The sequence below is a fragment of the Somniosus microcephalus genome, unplaced genomic scaffold (genome assembly GCF_052327205.1).
Source record: "Somniosus microcephalus isolate GS21.2 unplaced genomic scaffold, FLI_Smic_1.0 unresolved_chr3, whole genome shotgun sequence".
In the NCBI taxonomy this organism is placed as follows: domain Eukaryota; kingdom Metazoa; phylum Chordata; class Chondrichthyes; order Squaliformes; family Somniosidae; genus Somniosus; species Somniosus microcephalus.
Genome location: NW_028225181.1, coordinates 47,498,418 through 47,517,265, shown reverse-complemented (window position 1 = coordinate 47,517,265; position 18,848 = coordinate 47,498,418). Strand labels below are relative to the sequence as shown.

The window sequence follows — 18,848 nt, the reverse complement described above, 5'->3', positions numbered from 1 at the left end:
GGTCCTCTCTGACTCTCGGCATCTCTCTCTCTCTGAATCTCTCCATCTCTCTCTCTCTGAATCTCTCCATCTCTCTCTCTCTCTGACTCTCTCCATCTCTCTCTCTCTGACTCTCTCCATCTCTCTCTCTCTGAATCTCTCCATCTCTCTCTCTCTGACTCTCTCCATCTCTCTCTCTCTCTGACTCTCTCCATCTCTCTCTCTCTCTGAATCTCTCCATCTCTCTCTCTCTGACTCTCTCCATCTCTCTCTCTCTCTGACTCTCTCCATCTCTCTCTCTCTGAATCTCTCCATCTCTCTCTCTCTCTCTGAATCTCTCCATCTCTCTCTCTCTCTGACTCTCTCCATCTCTCTCTCTCTCTCTGACTCTCTCCATCTCTCTCTCTCTGACTCTCTCCATCTCTCTCTCTCTCTGACTCTCTCCATCTCTCTCTCTCTCTGACTCTCTCCATCTCTCTCTCTCTGAATCTCTCCATCTCTCTCTCTCTGACTCTCTCCATCTCTCTCTCTCTGAATCTCTCCATCTCTCTCTCTCTCTGAATCTCTCCATCTCTCTCTCTCTGAATCTCTCCATCTCTCTCTCTCTGAATCTCTCCATCTCTCTCTCTCTGAATCTCTCCATCTCTCTCTCTCTGAATCTCTCCATCTCTCTCTCTCTGAATCTCTCCATCTCTCTCTCTCTCTGAATCTCTCCATCTCTCTCTCTCTGAATCTCTCCATCTCTCTCTCTCTGACTCTCTCCATCTCTCTCTCTCTGACTCTCTCCATCTCTCTCTCTCTCTGACTCTCTCCATCTCTCTCTCTGTGACTCTCTCCATCTCTCTCTCTCTGAATCTCTCCATCTCTCTCTCTCTGAATCTCTCCATCTCTCTCTCTCTGAATCTCTCCATCTCTCTCTCTCTCTGAATCTCTCCATCTCTCTCTCTCTGAATCTCTCCATCTCTCTCTGAATCTCTCCATCTCTCTCTCTCTCTGAATCTCTCCATCTCTCTCTCTCTCTGAATCTCTCCATCTCTCTCTCTCTGAATCTCTCCATCTCTCTCTCTCTGAATCTCTCCATCTCTCTCTGAATCTCTCCATCTCTCTCTCTCTGAATCTCTCCATCTCTCTCTGAATCTCTCCATCTCTCTCTCTCTGAATCTCTCCATCTCTCTCTGAATCTCTCCATCTCTCTCTCTCTGAATCTCTCCATCTCTCTCTCTCTGAATCTCTCCATCTCTCTCTCTCTCTGAATCTCTCCATCTCTCTCTCTCTCTGAATCTCTCCATCTCTCTCTCTCTTAATCTCTCCATCTCACCCTCTCTGTATCTCTCTCCATCTCTCCCTCTCTGTATCTCTCCATCTTTCTCTCTCTACCTCTCCATCTCTCTCTCTGAATCTCTCCATCTCTCTCTTCATCTCTCTCTCTCTATCTCTCCATCTCTCTCTCTCTCTATCTTTCCATCTCTGTATCTCTCTCCCTGTATCTCTCAGATATGTCCCCATCATTAAGTTTGGGTGCATTGGGATTGTGTGAAGTGGCAGTGAATGGGAAGGGGTTTGGGTCCATTGGGATTCTGTACAATGGGTGTGAATGGGAAGGAGTTTGGGTCCATTGAGATTGCGTACAGTGGGGGTGAATGGGAAGGGGTTTGGGTCCATTGTGATTGTGTACAGCGGGGATGAATGGGAAGGGGTTGGGTCCATTAGGATTGTGTACAGAGGGAGTGAATGAGAAAGGGTTTGGGTCCATTAGGATTGTGTACAGAGGGAGTGAATGAGAAGGGGTTTGGGTCCATTGGGATTGTGTACAGTGGGGGTGAATGGGAAGGGGTTTGGGTCCATTGGGATTGCGTACAGTGGGAGCGAATGGGAAGGGGTTGGGTCCATTGGGATTCTGTACAATGGATGTAAATGGGAAGGGGTTTGGGTCCATTGGGATTGTGTACATTAGGAGCGAATGGGACGGGGTTGTGTCCATTGGGAATGTGTACAGTGGGAGTGAATGGGATGTGGTTGGGTCCATTGGGATTGTGTACAATGGGTGGGAATGGGACGGGATTGTGTCCATTGGGATTGTGTACAGTGGGAGTGAATGGGAAGGGGTTGGATCCATTGGGATTGTGTACAGTGAGAGTGAATGGGAAGGGGTTTGGGTCCATTGGGATTGTGTACAGTGGGAGTGAATGAGAAAGGGTTTGGGTCCATTGGGATTGTGTACAGTGGGAGTGAATGGGAAGGGGTTGGATCCATTGGGATTGTGTACAGTGGGAGTGAATGGGACGGGATTGTGTCCATTGGGATTGTGTACAGAGGGAGTGAATGGGAAGGGGTTGGATCCATTGGGATTGTGTACAGTGGGAGTGAATGGGACGGGATTGTGTCCATTGGGATTGTGTACAGTGGGTGTGAATGGGAAGGGGTTGGATCCATTGGGATTGTGTACAGTGGGTGTGAATGGGAAGGGGTTGGATCCATTGGGATTGTGTACAATGGGTGTGAATGGGAAGGGGTTGGATCCATTGGGATTGTGTACAATCGGTGTGAATGGGAAGGGGTTGGGTCCATTGGGATTGTGTACAATGGGTGTGAATGGGAAGGGGTTGGATCCATTGGGATTGTGTACAATGGGTGTGAATGGGAAGGGGTTGGATCCATTGGGATTGTGTACAATCGGTGTGAATGGGAAGGGGTTGGGTCCATTGGGATTGTGTGCAGTGGGAGTGATTGGGAAGGGCTCGTGTCCATTGGGATATTGCACAGTTGGAGTGAATGGGAAGTAGTTGGGTCCATTGGGATTGTGTGGGTTGGGGTTGAATTTCTCAGTGTCTGTTCCCTTTTTATATTATTCGGTCCTGGGATCTGAGCATTGTTGGCAAGGCCAGCATTTATTGCCCATCCCTAATTACTCTTGAGAAGGTGGTGGTGAGCCACCTTCTTGAACCGCTGCAGTCCACGTGGCAAAGGTGCTCCTGCAGTGCTGCTAGGGAGGGCGTTCCAGGATTTTGGCCCAGCGACCATGGAAGGAACGGCTGATATACTTCCAAGTCCCTTGTTTGCATTGTGTTGTCATGCCGATCTCTCGGAGCCAACGCCCTCTCTTATTTGTCCAAATCCTAATCCCATAATTACACCTTTGGGTGAGTCACGTCAAAAGGAGCCCAGTGTAGTCCTCTGCTCTCCAAACACTTAGTCATGCGTTCCATGGGCTGTGCTCGAACAATGGTTTGACCTGGATTGCCCCCGCCCCAGAGGGTGAAAGATCAGTGGCTGATTCTGTGCCAATGTTCCCTCTAACTTGTTTTGGCCGGTGCAGCCTTTCTAACGGGGCGCGTGGGCCGTTCAAAATTCCGCGCACGCACGGTTTTTTTAAATTTAAAAGCCAGCTCACTGGATGCGCAGGACTGCCCAGCCGCACAGCTTAAAGGGAACATTGCCTGTGCTCCCAGCCGTCCCCCCCCCCTAATCTGTGTGCACGGTGCTAAACGGACGGACTTGCTCTTCAACAACAACAACAACATGCATTTATATAGCGCCGTTAACATTCCAAGGAGCGTAAATCAAACAAAATTTGACACCATAGCCACGTAAGGACAGGTGACCAAAAGCTTGCTAAAAGCGTTTGGTTTTAAGGAGCATCTTAAAGGTGGGAAAGCAAGTTGCGCAGAGGTCTCAAAGAACCTGCAAAGGGATATAGACAGGCTAAGCGAGTGGGCAAACATTTGGCAGATGGAGAATAATGTGGGAAAGTGCGAGGTTATCCGCTTTGGCCGGAAAAATAAAAAAAGCCAATTATTATTTAAATGGAGAGAGAGATTACAAAACGCTACAGCACAGAGGGACCTGGAGGTCCTTGTGCATGAAACACAATGGGCTGGATTTTCACTGAGGTGGTGTGTAGGAGGCGGGACTACAACTTTCGGGGTTGTAGTCCCGCCTCCATCGAGTTGTGGCCAACCCACGCGATTTTCACTTGATTGACCTTGTTGAGCCCGCCCAGCGGACTCAGCGGGCCAATTAAGGGCCACCCAGCAACAGGTGACATCACAGATTGACATTTCATCTGTCAAGAGCTTTTGACAGATGAAATATCAGCATTTGACAGCTCTTTGAAGCTGTCAAACACTGACAATCTGTACTCCAAGTTAATTCCTTCCTCTCAGGTTGATTTAGAGATCTCCCCGGAACAGAAAGCTGTATGCTGCAATTTTTGACAGATCGTGGCCATTCTGCTTTCTGTGCCGGTGAGATGAGGGACTCCCGAGACCTGAAGGAAGGAAGGCTGTAAAGGTAAGTAAAACTTCTTTAAACACTTTACACACACCAAACACACTTACCTCTGCACTCATGCACCCATCACTCACCTGAACACCGGACATCTCGACCCCTCCAAGTCCTTCAGCCCGACGGTCCGCCTCGCTAACTTGGCGTGGTTTGGAGATGTCGGGAATCCCACATGTCAAGAATGAAAATAGGGATTAGGCTAAAAACTGCCTGTTAACTACCTGTTAACAGGCAGTTAATTGGCACTAATCCCCTTCCTGCCTCAGGGAGATGGGTCCCAGTGCGGGTCGGGTACCCGCCTCCTGTGAAACTGGCATGGAGGCGGGTTGGCGGCGGGATGAGTTCGTGCCCCCCAATCTCAGGATTTTAACCCCCCCACACGCCTCCAATCCCGCCTCCACGGCCCAATGAAAATCCTGCCCTTTAAAAAGTTGGCATGCAGGTACAGCAAGTAATCAAAAAGGCAAATGGAACGTTGGCCTTTATTGCAAGGGGGTTGGAGTATAAAAGCAGGGAAGTCCTGTTACAACTGTACAGGGTACTGGTGAGACCACACCTGGAGTGCTGCGTACAGTTTTGGTCTCCTTATTTAAGGAAGGATATTCTTTCATTGGAGGCAGTTCGGAGACGATTCACACGGTTGATTCCTGAGATGAGGGGGTTGACTTATGAGGAAAGGTTGAGCAGGCGGGGCCTCTACTCATTGGAGTTTAGAAGAATAAGAGGTGATCTTATTGAAACATATAAGATACTGAGGGGGCTCGACAGGGTAGATGCAGAGAGGATGTTTCCCCTCGTGGGGAATGTGATGAAATATGTCATTCATCAGACTCTGTATTTAACTACATATATTGTATTGCCTGCTCCGGTGTTTGACCTTGTATTGTATATAGTGCACCGCCCCCTTTCTCCCCATTGGGTGTGTCGGCTCCGCCCATACCTGGCCCTACTTAAGACAAGCCCAGGCTTGTCTTGCAGTAGAACTGCAGAATGCTAGGTGAAGCTAGGTGAAGACACAGGCATCTTTCTTTGTTAATAAAAGCCTTGTTTTATTCAGTCAACTTTGAGTCTTGAAGTTATTGAGGCGCATCAGGGAAATCTAGAACTCGGGGGTATAGTTTCAGAATAAAGGGTCGTCCTTTTAGAACTGAGATGAGGAGGAATTTCTTCTCTCAGAGGGTCGTAAATCTGTGGAATTCTCTGCCCCAGAGCGCCGTGGAGGCTGGGTCGTTAAATACATTTAAGGTGGAGATAGACAGATTTTTGCAAGATAAGGGAGTGAAGGGTTATGGGGAGCGGACAGGGAAGTGGCTTTGAGCCCAAGATCAGCCATGCTCTTATTGAATGGCAGAGCAGGCTCGAGGGGCCAAGTGGCCTATTCCTGCTTCTAAGTTAATGGCCCTGAAATTAGGATCGGGGGCTTGCCGCGCGTGCAAGCCCCTGATCCGCACTCACCCTGCGCGCTGACATCTGAAGCCCGGGCCTGCTTGCATTTCCTGTCACAGGCCCGGTTCAGCTGTCGGCGCGCTGTGCTAACCTGATCCAGCGGCGTAGTTAGTGCGATGTGCCGGCTGGGATCAGGTGAGCACTGTGCAGCCAATCAGGGGAGGGGAAGGTTCATTCACGAGTTTGACAGTAAGAGCTGTCAAACTCATGAAAAGTATGGGCTGCCAAAACACTCATTAGCGACCGTGTGACATCGAGGTCGACCAATCGTACGGCGGGTTCCTGGCGCGTGCCATCCTACAGTTGAGTGTTGAGTGACTTGACGATTGACCAGTCCTACAGTTCAGTGACCTGACGGTTGACCAATCGGTGCGTGTGTGGGCGGGCCTTATCGTTCTGAACCGAGGTGAGTGGCCGCCATCTTGATTTTTCACGATTTTTTCCCCACACTTTCTGTGTGTTAGGGAACTAAGGTAAATATTTGAATTATGTGTTAGGGAATTAAATAACAATTTATTTGTGTTTTAAATTGTATTTAGCAACAGGAGGAAATGAAGTGATCCCCTGCCCTTCGCCTGGAGGCTCACCTACTTTGACGGCCGTTTCGAGCGGCTGTGCCGGCGCCGGGCGCGGCCTAGTTTAACTATAAATAAGTTTTTTTTAATGTTTTAAACAATTAATCAATTTTTTGAAAAAAATAAATTTAAAAAAAATAGGGTCTAAAACTAAACTTACCATCCTGTAAATTCTTTAAAAATAACAAACCTCTGGGGGAAAAAAATTACTACATTGTACTAAAAGCCCACTTACCTGTAAAACGAAGTACTCACGTCTGGTTTTTCCACGCGTAAAGATCGGAGGCCTTTACGCTCGGGCAACTCTGGGAAAAAAAAAAGGAATTTCACTGCGCACGCGCTGCCTGTGCAGTCGCGGTCGTTCTGACTCTTAACCCCTTGGGTCAGAGGACAGGAAATGCCAGTTTTCAGCGCATGCGCTGTGCATGCTGAAAACCGGCATTTCCTCCGGGCACACACGTGAGTACCCCGTCCGTACTCATGCGTTGTGCCCGGAATTACTGGGCCATTATGTTCTTAAACGAGGAGAGAGAGGGGCGGAGGGGACTCCAGAACTTGGGGGCCTAGGCATCTGAAGGCAGGGCCGCCAGTGGCGGAGCGATTAAAATCGGGGATGTGCAAGAGGCCGGAATTGGAGGAGCGCAGAGATCTCGGAGGGTTATAGGGCAGGAGGCGGTTACAGAGGGAGGGAGGGGGCGAGGAGGCCGCGGAGGGATTTGAAGACGAGGATGAGGATTTTAAAATCGAGGCCTCACCGGACCGGGAGCCAGTGTAGGTCAGGGAGCACAGGGGGTGATGGGTGAACGGGACTCGGTGCGAGTCAGGACACGGGGCAGCCGAGTCTTGGATGACCTCAAGTTTATGGAGGGTGGAACGTGGGAGGCCGGCCAGGTGTGATGGGCACAGCTGAGACCCGCCGCCTGCAATTCCTGTGCCATGTGGGAACTCCATCATTATATATTAATGATCTAGACGACGGAACTAGATGTAATATCTCCCAAGTTTGCAGACGACACAAAGCTGGGTGGGCGTGTGTGCTGTGAGGAGGATGCCGAGAAACTCCAATATGATTTGGACAGGTTGGGTGATTGGGCAGAAGCATGGCAGATGCAATATAATATGGATAAATGCGAGGTTATCCAGTTCGGTGGCAAAAACAGGAAGGCAGATTATTATCTGAACGGCAATAGATTGGGAGAAGGGGAAGTGCAACGAGACCTGGGTGTCCTTGTGCACCAGTCGCTGAAGGTAAGCATGCAGGTGCAGCAGGTGGTTAAGAAGGTCAAGACAGAGATTGAGAGATTTTTAGACGCTAAGGGAATCAAGGGATATGGGGATAGTACAGGAAAGTGGAGTTGAGGTCGAAGATCAGCCATAGAAACATAGAAGACAGAAGCAGGAGTAGACCATTCGGCCCCTCGAGCCTGCTCCGCCATTCAATGAGATCATGGTTGATCATCCAAACTCAGTACCCTGTCCCTGCTTTCTCCCCATATCCCTTGATCCCTTTAGCCTTAAGAAATATATCTAACTCCTTCTTGAATATGTTTAATGAATTGGCCTCAACTGCCTTGTGTGGTAGAGAATTCCATAGGTTCACCACTCTCTAGGTGAAGAAATTCCTCCTCATCTCAGTCCTAAATGGCTTACCCCTTATCTTTAGACTGTGACCCCTGGTTCTGGAATCCCCCACCATTGGGAACATCCTTCCTGCATCTAGTCTGTCTAGTCCTGTTAGAATTTTATAAGTTTCAATGAGATCCCCTCTCATTCTTCTAAACTCCAGCGAGTATAAGCCCAATCGACCCAATCTCTCCTCATACATCATTCCTGCCATCCCAGGTATCAGTCTGGTGAATCTTCGCTGCACTCCCTCCATGGCAAGAACGTCCTTCCTCAGATAAGGCGACCAAAACTGCACACAATACTCAAGGTGTGGTCTCACCAAGGCCCTGTACAACTGCAGCAAGACATCCTTGGTCCTGTACTCGAACCCTCTCGCTATGAAGGCCAACATACCATGATCTTATTGAATGGCGGAGCAGGCTCGAGGGGCTGTATGGCCTACTCCTGCTCCTTTTCCTTATGTTCTTGTGTTCTTACATCACCGATAGGGTACAGAACATTTTTAGGGGAAAGGGGAACAGCCAGAAGTTGTGGGCCATGTGAGAACTAATGAGACAGGTAGGAAAAGGGTTCAGGTCCTGCAGTCAGAGTTTCAGGATCTAGGGAGGAAGGTAACGAGCAGGACCTCAGAGGTGGTAAGTTCTGGATTACTCCCAATGCCACGCGCTAGTGAGTATAGGAACAGTAGGATAAAACAGGTTGCCGCGTGGCAGGGGGGCACGGTGGCATAGTGGTTAGCACTGTTGCCTCACAGCGCCAGGGACCCGGGTTCAAATCTGGCCTCGGGCGACTGTCTGTGTGGAGTTTGCACATTCTCCCCGTGTTTGCGTGGCTTTGCTCCGGGTGCTCCGGTTTCCTCCCACAGTCCAAAGATGTGCGGGTTAGGTTGATTTGGCTATGATAAATTGACCCTTAGTGTTAGGGGATTAAATACGTGGGGTTACGGGGGTAGGGTGGGATATGTGTCGGTGCAGGCTCAATGGGCCGAAATGGCCTCTATCTGCACTGTAGATTCTGTGATTCTGTGGCTGGAGAGATGGTGCAGGAGGGAGGGCTTCAGATTCCTGGGACACTGGGGCCGTTTCTGCGGCAGGAGGGATCTGTTCAAAGTGGGCGGGTTGCCCCTCAACGGAGCTGGGACCAATGTCCTCACGGGACTAGTGCTATGGGGGAAGGGTTTAAATGATTTGGCAAGGGGGACGGGCACCAGAATGAAACATGAGAGAGGAGATATATAAGATGCACAGAGAACTAGGAGAGACAAATCACACCAGAGTAAAGAGTAGGTCAGGAATAAGAGGGATCAGACAGGGGGCAATTGTGAAGCGGGTGGGGGAGTGGGACTAATTGGATAGCCCAACCAAAGGGCCGGCAGAGGCACGATGGGCCGAATGGCCTCCTGCTGTGCTGTTTGATTCTACAGTCAGAGAGAGAGAGACCCTTCAGCCCCTCTGGCTGGGACTGAGATTTGACATTCCACTCACTTTCCCAGAGGGTGAAAGGTTAGCAGTCAGGTGTTGGAAGCTGCCACCTCACACGGTCGATCAGCCCTGATTCAACAAACGCGTCTCAGTGGAGTACAGAGGGAGGGGGGGAAGGAAATGGGAAGAGGGTGAGTCATTTTCTTTTTTACTCATTCACGGGCTGTGGGCGCCGCTGGCGAGGCCCAGCATTTATTGCCCGTCCCTAGTTGCCCTAACGAGAAGGTGGTGGTGAGCCGCCACCTTGAACCGCTGCAGTCCGTGTGGTGAAGGTACTCCCACAGTGCTGTGAGGGTACAACTGTGTGGTTTGCTCGGCCATTTCAGGGGGCAGTTAAGAGTCAACCACATTGCTGTGGGTCTGGAGTCACATATAGGCCAGACCGAGTAAGGACAGCAGATTTCCTTCCCTAAAGGACATTAGTGATGTCAGATGGGCTTTTACGACAGTCCGATAGTTTGGATAGATAGTCACCATTACCGATACCAATTTTTTATTCCAGATTTATTTAATTAAGTGAATTTAAATTCCCCAGCTGCCGTGGTGGGATTTGAACTCGCGTCTCTGGATCATTAGTCCAGGCCTCTGGGTTACTGGTCCAGTAACATAACCACTGTGTTACCGGACCCTAGGTGAGCAGAGGGGGAGGGTCAGAGGTCGTAGTGGGGGAGGTCAGGGTGAGGCTCGGGGGGAGGGGAAGGGGAAGGGTCGGGAGCCGGAGGGGGAGGATCAGAGGTCGTAGTGGGGGGAGGTCAGGGTGAGGCTCGGGGGAGGGTCAGAGGGGGAGGGTTGGAGGGGAAGGGCTGGGGGTCGGAGGGGGAGGTTCAAAGTAGAAGGATCGGGGGGGTGGCGGGTCAGCCTGCCCTGGAGTGATGGGGGAATGTTGGATGGATGGCCTGGGCTGGGCAGCAGGAGTAAACCCTCCCGCTCCCAGACACGGTGTGGCTCTCACTCGCACACGAGCAATCAATGCAGAATTATTCATGCAGCTTATTTAACTGCTCTCTCTCTCTCCATCTCTCCCTTCCTCTCCTTTCCCACCTCCCCGCCCCCCACCCCCCCCAACCCACCACACTCTCCCTCTGCTCTGCAGGAACACACAGAGCAAGACTCGGGAATCCAGTAGCTGCTCGAACTCCGACAGGGGTGAGTGAATTCCTCACAAAATATCGGGGGAGGGGAGACCGGGTTGGGTTCTCATGCTCTCTCTCTCTGTCTCTCTCTCTCTGTCCAATTCCAATTCCAATTCAAATGCTTTATTGGCATGAAAGTTTACAGAGAACCATATTGCCAAAGCTTACATAGCAAAAAGGTACAGTTTTCCAACATTCTGTAGGTGTCAATCGATTTGACATTTGTTGGGTACATACAATATTACTTTTAAACAATATTAATTTTAAACAGTCTTTGTACTTCATTTGGTACGTTCAATATTAATTTTAAACAGTCTTAATTTTAAACAGTCCTCAGGTTGTGACATGTTGTTACATATTTGGCCCCAAGGTATGGTCTGTCTCCTTCTCCCAGGACTAATCTCTCTCTCTCTCAGTTCAGTTCAGTTCAAATGCTTTATTGGCATGAAAGTTTACAGAGAACCATATTGCCAAAGCTTACATAGCAAAAAGGTACAGTTTTCCAACATTCTGTAAGTGTCAATCGATTTGACATTTGTTGGGTATATACAATATTACTTTTAAACAATATTAATTTTAAACAGTCTTTCTACTTCATTTGGTACGTTCAATATTAATTTTAAACAGTCTTACTTTTAAACAGTCCTCAGGTTGTGACATGTTGTTACATATTTAGCCCCAAGGTATGGTCTGTCTCCTTCTCCTAGGACTAATCTCAATTTTGACAGATCATCCAATTCCTTGAAATCTGGGGTTGTTTGGCTTAGCTTGTTGAATAATATGTTTCTTGATGTGTTGAATTTTTCGCATTTTAGGAGGAAATGCATTTCTGTTTCAACCTCGCCAGCCAGACATTGATCGCATATTCTATTCTCTCTAGGCTGCCAGGATTTCTTGTATCTGCCTTTTTCAATTTCCAGTTGGTGGTCGCTTAGTCTGTACCTGGTGAGGGTCTGTCTCTGTTTTGTGTCTCTGATGGTCGTGAGGTAGTCTGCCAGTTTATATTCTCTTTTTAGGGCCCGGTAACATTCTAATCTGCTTTGGCTTTCGGTTATTTTGTTCCAATGTTCCAGGTAGGTTTCTTTGCATTTTTTAATGATTTGGTTCACTCGGATTGGTGTTTGGACGGCTGTGTTGGTCTGGGGCTGGTCAGGGTCCGGCTGAGTACTTAGTTTCAGTAGCAGCTGACTCAGGGGACTCTTTTCTGGGTTTAGCTCTTGGGTCTGAAAGGCTTTGAAATGAAGGGTGTCTGGGGAGCTAGATTTGAGGTGATTTAGGAAGTTTAGTGCTCGTTTTTGGATGTTTATTATCAGTGGGTATCTGCCTAGTTCGGCTCTGCATGCATTTGTTGGCGTTTTTCTTTGGGTGCGAAGGATGCTTCGGCAGAATTCTGCATGTAGGGCTTCTATTGTGTGTTTTTCCCATTTAGTGTAGCTTTCTCTCTCTCTCTCTCTCTCTCTCAATTCAATTCAATTCAATTCAAATGCTTTATTGGCATGAAAGTTTACAGAGAACCATATTGCCAAAGCTTACATTGCAAAAAGGTATAGTTTTCTAACATTCTGTAGATGTCAATCGATTTGACATTTGTTGGGTACATACAGTATTACTTTTAAACAATATTAATTTTAAACAGTCTTTGTACTTCATTTGGTACGTTCAATATTAATTTTAAACAGTCTTAATTTTAAACAGTCCTCAGGTCTCTCTCTGTCTCTCTCTCTGTCTCTCTCTGTGTCTCTCTCTCTGTCTCTCTCTCTCTGTCTCTCTCTCCGTCTCTCTCTCTCTCTCTCTGTGTCTCTCTCTCTGTCTCTCTCTCTCTCCGTCTCTCTGTCTCTCTCTCTGTCCCTCTCTCTCTCTCTCTCTGTCTCTCTCTCTCTCCGTCTCTCTCTCCAACTCCGTCTCTCTCTCACTCTCCCTCTCTCTCTCTCCATCTCTCTCTCTCTCTCTCTCTTCTCTCTGTCTCTCTCCCTCTCCCTCTGTCTCTCTCTCCCTCTCTCTCTGTGACTCTCTCTCCATCTCTCTGTCTCTCTCCGTCTCCGCCTCTCTCTCTCCGTCTCTCTGTCTCTTTCTCTCTCTCTAACTCTCTCTCTGACTGTCTCTCTCTTTCTCTCACTCTGTCTGTCTATCTCCGTCTCTCACCCTCTCCATCTCTCTCTCTCTCTCTCTCCGTCTCTCTCCCTCTCCATCTCTCCGTCTCTCACCCTCTCCATCTCTCTCTCTCTATCTCCGTCTCTCTCTCTCTCTGTCTCTCTCTCTCGCTCTCTCTCCTTCCTCTTTCTCTCTCTCTCTCTCTCTCTGTGTCTCTCCCTCACCCTGTCTCTCTCTCTCTGTCTCTCTCTCTCTGTCTCTCTCTCTCTGTCTCTCCCTCTCTCCGTCTCTCTCTCTGTCTAACTCTCTGTCTCTCCCTCACCCTGTCTCTCTCTCTCTGTCTCTCTCTCTGTCTCTCTCTCTCTGTCTCTCTCTCTCTCTCTCTGTCTCTCTCTCTCTGTCTCTCTCTCTCTGTCTCTCTCTGTCTCTCTCTCTCTGTCTCTCTCTGTCTCTCTCTGTCTCTCTCTCTGTCTCTCTCTCTGTCTCTCTCTTTGTCCCTGTCTCTGTCTCTCTATCTCTGTCTCTCTCCCTCTGTCTCTCCCTTACCCTGTCTCTCTCTCTGTCTCTCTCTCTGTCTCTCTCTCTCTGTCTCTCTCTTTGTCTCTGTCTCTCTGTCTCTGTCTCTCTATCTCTGTCTCTCTCTCTCTGTCTCTCCCTCACCCTGTCTCTCTCTTTCCGTCTCTCTCTGATGGCGTCTCTCTGTAAATTACAGAAAAAGTTCCTCTGCGAACGTACCATGATCTTCACGATTACGAAGACCCACGCGAAGCCTTCTTGAACTTCACGGACGAGATCGAGAGCTCGTACCTTGTCACAGAGAATGTGATTGGAGAAGGTCAGTAAAGAAAGAAGAAATTTGAAAAGAAAGACTTGCATTAATATGGCGCCTTTCATGACCACCGGGCATCTCAAAGCACTTTACAACCAATGAAGTCCCTTTGAAGTGGAATCACTGTTGTAATGTGTCTCCTACCCACCCTGCCACTTTTCTTCCTTCACCAGCAGCATAGTCTGGGGGGTGAGGAGTCCCACAGTTTGGGGGGGGTGAGGAGTCCCACAGTTTGGGGAGTGAGGAGTCCCAAAGTTTGGGCGGTGAGCAGTCCCACAGTTTGTGGGGTGAGGAGTCCCAGAGTTTGGGCGGTGAGGAGTCCCACAGTTTGGGGGGTGAGGAGTCCCACAGTTTGGGGGGTGAGGAGTCCCACAGTTTGGGGGTGAGGAGTCTCACAGTTTGGGGGGTGAGGAGTCCCACAGTTTGGGGGGTGAGGAGTCTCACAGTTTGGGGGGTGAGGAGTCCCACAGTTTGGGGGGTGAGGAGTCCCACAGTTTGGGGAGTGAGGAGTCCCACAGTTTGGGGGGTGAGGAGTCCCACAGTTTGGGGGGTGAGGAGTCCCACAGTTTGGGGGTGAGGAGTCTCACAGTTTGGGGGGTGAGGAGTCCCACAGTTTGGGGGGTGAGGAGTCCCACAGTTTGGGGGTGAGGAGTCCCACAGTTTGGGGGGCAAGGAGTCCCACAGTTTGGGAGGTGAGCAGTCCCACAGTTTGGGGGGTGAGGAGTCCCACAGTTTGGAGGGTCAGTAGTCCCACAGTCTGGGGGTGAGGAGTCCCACAGTTTGGGGGGCGAGGAGTCCCACAGTCTGGGGGGTGAGGAGTCCCACAGTTTGGGCGGTGAGGAGTCCCACAGTTTGGGGGGTGAGGAGTCCCACAGTCTGGGGGGTGAGGAGTCCCACAGTCCGGGGGGTGAGGAGTCCCACAGTTTGGGGGGTGAGGAGTCCCACAGTTTGGCGGGTGAGGAGTCCCAAAGTTTGGGGGGTGAGGAGTTCCACAGTTTGGGGGGTGAGGAGTCCCACAGTTTGGGGGGTGAGGAGTCCCACAGTTTGGGGGGTGAGGAGTCCCACAGTTTGGGGGGCGAGGAGTCCCACAGTCTGGGAGGTGAGCAGTCCCACAGTTTGGGGAGGGAGGAGTCCCACAGTTTAGGGGGTGAGGAGTCCCACAGTTTGGGGGGTGAGGAGTCCCACAGTTTGGAGGGTCAGTAGTCCCACAGTTTGGGGGGTGAGGAGTCCCACAGTTTGGGGGGTGAGGAGTCTCACAGTTTGGGGGGTGAGGAGTCCCACAGTTTGGGGGGTGAGGAGTCCCACAGTTTGTGGGGTGCGGAGTCCCACAGTTTGGAGGGGGAGGAGTCCCACAGTCTGGGGGGTGAGGAGTCCCACAGTCTGGGGGGTGAGGAGTCCCACAGTCTGGGGGGGAGGAGTCCCACAGTCTGGGGGGCGAGGAGTTCCACAGTCTGGGGGGTGAGGAGTCCCACAGTCTGGGGGGTGAGGAGTCCCACAGTTTGGGGGGTGAGGAGTCTCACAGTTTGGGGGGTGAGGAGTCTCACAGTTTGGGGGGTGAGGAGTCCCACAGTCCGGGGGGTGAGGAGTCTCACAGTTTGGGGGGTGAGGAGTCTCACAGTTTGGGGGGTGAGGAGTCCCACAGTCTGGGGGGTGAGGAGTCCCACAGTTTGGGGGGTGAGGAGTCCCACAGTTTGGGGGGTGAGGAGTCCCACAGTTTGGGGGGTGAGGAGTCTCACAGTTTGGGGGGTGAGGAGTCTCACAGTTTGGGGGGTGAGGAGTCCCACAGTCCGGGGGGTGAGGAGTCCCACAGTTTGGGGGGTGAGGAGTCCCACAGTTTGGGGGGTGAGGAGTCCCACAGTCCGGGGGGTGAGGAGTCCCACAGTTTGGCGGGTGAGGAGTCCCGAAGTTTGGGGGGTGAGGAGTTCCACAGTTTGGGGGGTGAGGAGTCCCACAGTTTGGGGGGTGAGGAGTCCCACAGTTTGGGGGGTGAGGACTCCCAAAGTTTGGGGGGTGAGGAGTTCCACAGTTTGGGGGGTTGAGGAGTCCCACAGTTTGGGGGTTGAGGAGTCCCACAGTTTGGGGGGTGAGGAGTCCCAGTTTGGGGGGTGAGGAGTCCCACAGTTTGGGGTGTGAGGAGTCCCACAGTTTGGGGGGGTGAGGAGTCCCACAGTTTGGGGGGGTGAGGAGCCCCACAGTTTGGGGGGTGAGGAGTCCCACAGTTTGGGGGTGAGGAGCCCCACAGTTTGGGGGATGAGGAGTCCCACAGTTTGGGGGGGTGAGGAGTCCCAGTTTGGGGGGTGAGGAGTCCCACAGTTTGGGGGTGAGGAGCCCCACAGTTTGGGGGATGAGGAGTCCCACAGTTTGGGGGTGAGGAGTCCCACAGTTTGGGGGGTGAGGAGTTCCACAGTCTGGGGGGTGAGGAGTCCCACAGTTTGGGGGGTGAGGAGTTCCACAGTTTGGGGGATGCGGAGTCTCGCAGTTTGGGGTGAGGAGTACCGCAGTTTGGGGGGTGAGGAATCCCACAGTTTGGGGGATGAGGAATCCCACAGTTTGGAGAGTGAGGAGTCCCACAGTTTGGCAGGTGAGGAGTCCCACAGTTTGGGGGGTGAGGAGTCCCACAGTTTGGCAGGTGAGGAGTCCCCACAGTTTGGGGGGTGAGGAGTCTCACAGTTTGTGGGGTGAGGAGTCTCACAGTTTGGGGTGTGAGGAGTCCCACAGTTTGGGGGGTGAGGAGTCCCACAGTTTGGGGGTGAGGAGTCCCACAGTTTGTGGGGTGAGGAGTCCCACAGTTTGGGGGGTGAGGAGTCCCACAGTTTGGGGGTGGGGAGTCCCACAGTTTGGGGTGTGAGGAGCCCCACAGTTTGGGGGGTGAGGTGTCCCACAGTTTGGGAGGTGAGGAGTCCCACAGTTTGGGGAGTGAGGAGTCCCACAGTTTGGGGGGTGAGGAGTCCCACAGTTTGGGGGGTGAGGAGTCCCACAGTTTGGGGGGGTGAGGAGTCCCACAGTTTGGGGGGTGAGGAGTCCCACAGTTTGGGAGGTGAGGAGTCCCACAGTTTGGGGGGTGAGGAGTCCCACAGTTTGGGGGGGTGAGGAGTCCCACAGTTTGGGAGGTGAGCAGTCCCACAGTTTGGGGAGTGAGGAGTCCCACAGTTTGGGAGGTGAGCAGTCCCACAGTTTGGGGAGTGAGGAGTCCCACAGTTTGGGAGGTGAGCAGTCCCACAGTTTGGGAGGTGAGCAGTCCCACAGTTTCGGGGGTGAGGAGTCCCACAGTTTAGGGGGTGAGGAGTCCCACAGTTTGGGGGGTGAGGAGTCCCACAGTTTGGAGGGTCAGTAGTCCCACAGTTTGGGGGGTGAGGAGTCCCGCAGTTTGGGGGGTGAGGAGTCCCACAGTTTGGGGGCTGAGGAGTCCCACAGTTTGGGGGCTGAGGAGTCCCACAGTTTGGGGGGTGAGGAGTCCCACAGTCTGGGGGGTGAGGAGTCCCACAGTCTGGGGGGTGAGGAGTCCCACAGTCTGGGGGGCGAGGAGTCCCACAGTCTGGGGGGCGAGGAGTCCCACAGTCTGGGGGGTGAAGAGTCCCACAGTCTGGGGGGTGAGGAGTCCCACAGTTTGGGGGGTGAGGAGTCCCCACAGTTTGGGGGGTGAGGAGTCCCACAGTTTGGGGGGGTGAGGAGTCCCACAGTTTGGGGGGTGAGGAGTCCCACAGTTTGGGGGGGTGAGGAGTCCCACAGTTTGGGGGGTGAGGAGTCCCACAGTTTGGGGGGTGAGGAGTCCCACAGTTTGGGGGGTGAGGAGTCCCACAGTTTGCGGGGTGAGGAGTCCCACAGTTTGGGGGGTGAGGAGTCCCACAGTTTGGGGGGTGAGGAGTCCCACAGTTTGGGGGGTGAGGAGTCCCACAGTTTGGGGGCTGAGGAGTCCCACAGTTTGAGGGGTGAGGAGTCTCACAGTTTGGGAGGTGAGGAGTCTCACAGTTTGGGGCTGAGGAGTCCCACAGTTTGGGGGGTGAGGAGTCTCCCAGTTTGGGGCTGAGGAGTCCCACAGTTTGGGGGGTGAGGAGTCCCACAGTTTGGGGGGTGAGGAGTCTCCCAGTTTGGGGTGGTGTTGTCGTCCCACAGTTTGGGGGGCGAGGAGTCCCACAATTTTGTTTTAATAGTTTATGAATTGTGGGCATCGCTGGCAATACCAGCATTTAGTGCCCATCCCTAGTTGCCCCTGAGAAGGTGGTGGTGAGCCGCCTTCTTGAACCGCTGCAGTCCGTGTGGCGAAGGCACTCCCACAGTGCTGTTAGGGAGGGAGTTCCAGGATTTTGACCCAGCAACAATGAAGGAACGACGATATACTTTTACATCAGGATGGTGTGTGACTTCGAGGGGCACTTGGAGGTGGTGGTGTTCCCATGCGCCTGCTGCCCTTGTCCTTCTAGGTGGAAGAGGTCGCGGGTTTGGGAGGTGCTGCCAAAGAAGCCTTGGCGAGTTGCTGCAGTGCATCTTGTAGATGGTGCACACTGCCGCCACGGTGCGCCGGTGGTGGAGGGAGTGAATGTTTAAGGTGGTGGATGGGGTGCCAATCAAGTGGGCTGCTCTGTCCTGGATGGTGCCGAGCTTCTTGAGTGTTGTTGGAGCTGCACTCATCCAGGCAAGTGGAGAATATTCCATCACACTCCTGACTTGTGCCTTGTAGATGGTGGAAAGGCTTTGGGGAGTCAGGAAGTGAGACACTCGCCGCAGAATTCCCAGCCTCTGACCTGCTCTTGTTGCCACAGTATTTATGTCCTACTATCTCCTTATGTGTCCGCTGTGGCTCAGTGGGTAGCACACTCGCCTCTGAGTCAGACGGTTGTGGGTTCAAGTCCCACTCCGGGGACTTGAGCACAAAAATCTAGGCTGACACTCCAGTGCAGTGCTGAGGGAGTGCTGCACTGTCGGAGGTGCCGTCTAGTTGCCCCTGAGAAGGTGGTGGTGAGCCGCCTTCTTGAACTGCTGCAGTCCGTGTGGCGAAGGCACTCCCACAGTGCTGTTAGGGAGGGAGTTCCAGGATTTTGACCCAGCGACGATGAAGGAACGACAACATATTTCCATGTCAGGATGGTGTGTGACTTGGAGGGGAACTTGGAGGTGGTGGTGTTCCCAGGCGCCTGCTGCCCTTGTCCTTCTAGATGCGTCTGCTCTCTCGGGTGGACGTAAAAGATTCCCATGGCACTATTTCGAAGAAGAGCAGGGGAGTTCTCCCCGGTGTCCTGGCCAATATTTGTCCCTCAACCAACACAACAAACACAGATTATCTGGTAAAATAGCAAAATACTGCGGATGCTGGAAATCTGAAATAACAACAGAAAAAATGCTGGAAATACTCAGCAGGCCAGGCAGCATCCGTGGAGAGTGAAACAGAGTTAACGTTTCAGGTCTG

The 18,848-nt window shown here is 51.9% G+C and overlaps 1 protein-coding gene across 4 annotated transcripts in view; it reads left to right on the top strand.

Moving 5' to 3' along the window:
* The window catches only part of LOC147091405 (ephrin type-A receptor 1-like), a 121,410-nt gene that overhangs the window by 64,603 nt on the left and 37,959 nt on the right, over positions 1–18,848 (top strand). For all 4 annotated transcript variants that reach the window (XR_015075202.1, XM_085976763.1, XM_085976762.1 and 1 more), the window contains exons 9-10: positions 10,485–10,537; positions 13,328–13,450. Coding sequence is in view for 3 of the 4 variants with exons in the window: in XM_085976763.1 (XP_085832889.1) it covers positions 10,485–10,537; positions 13,328–13,450 (176 nt within the window). In the remaining variant the exon portion in view is untranslated. The remainder of the gene's footprint in view (positions 1–10,484; positions 10,538–13,327; positions 13,451–18,848) is intronic.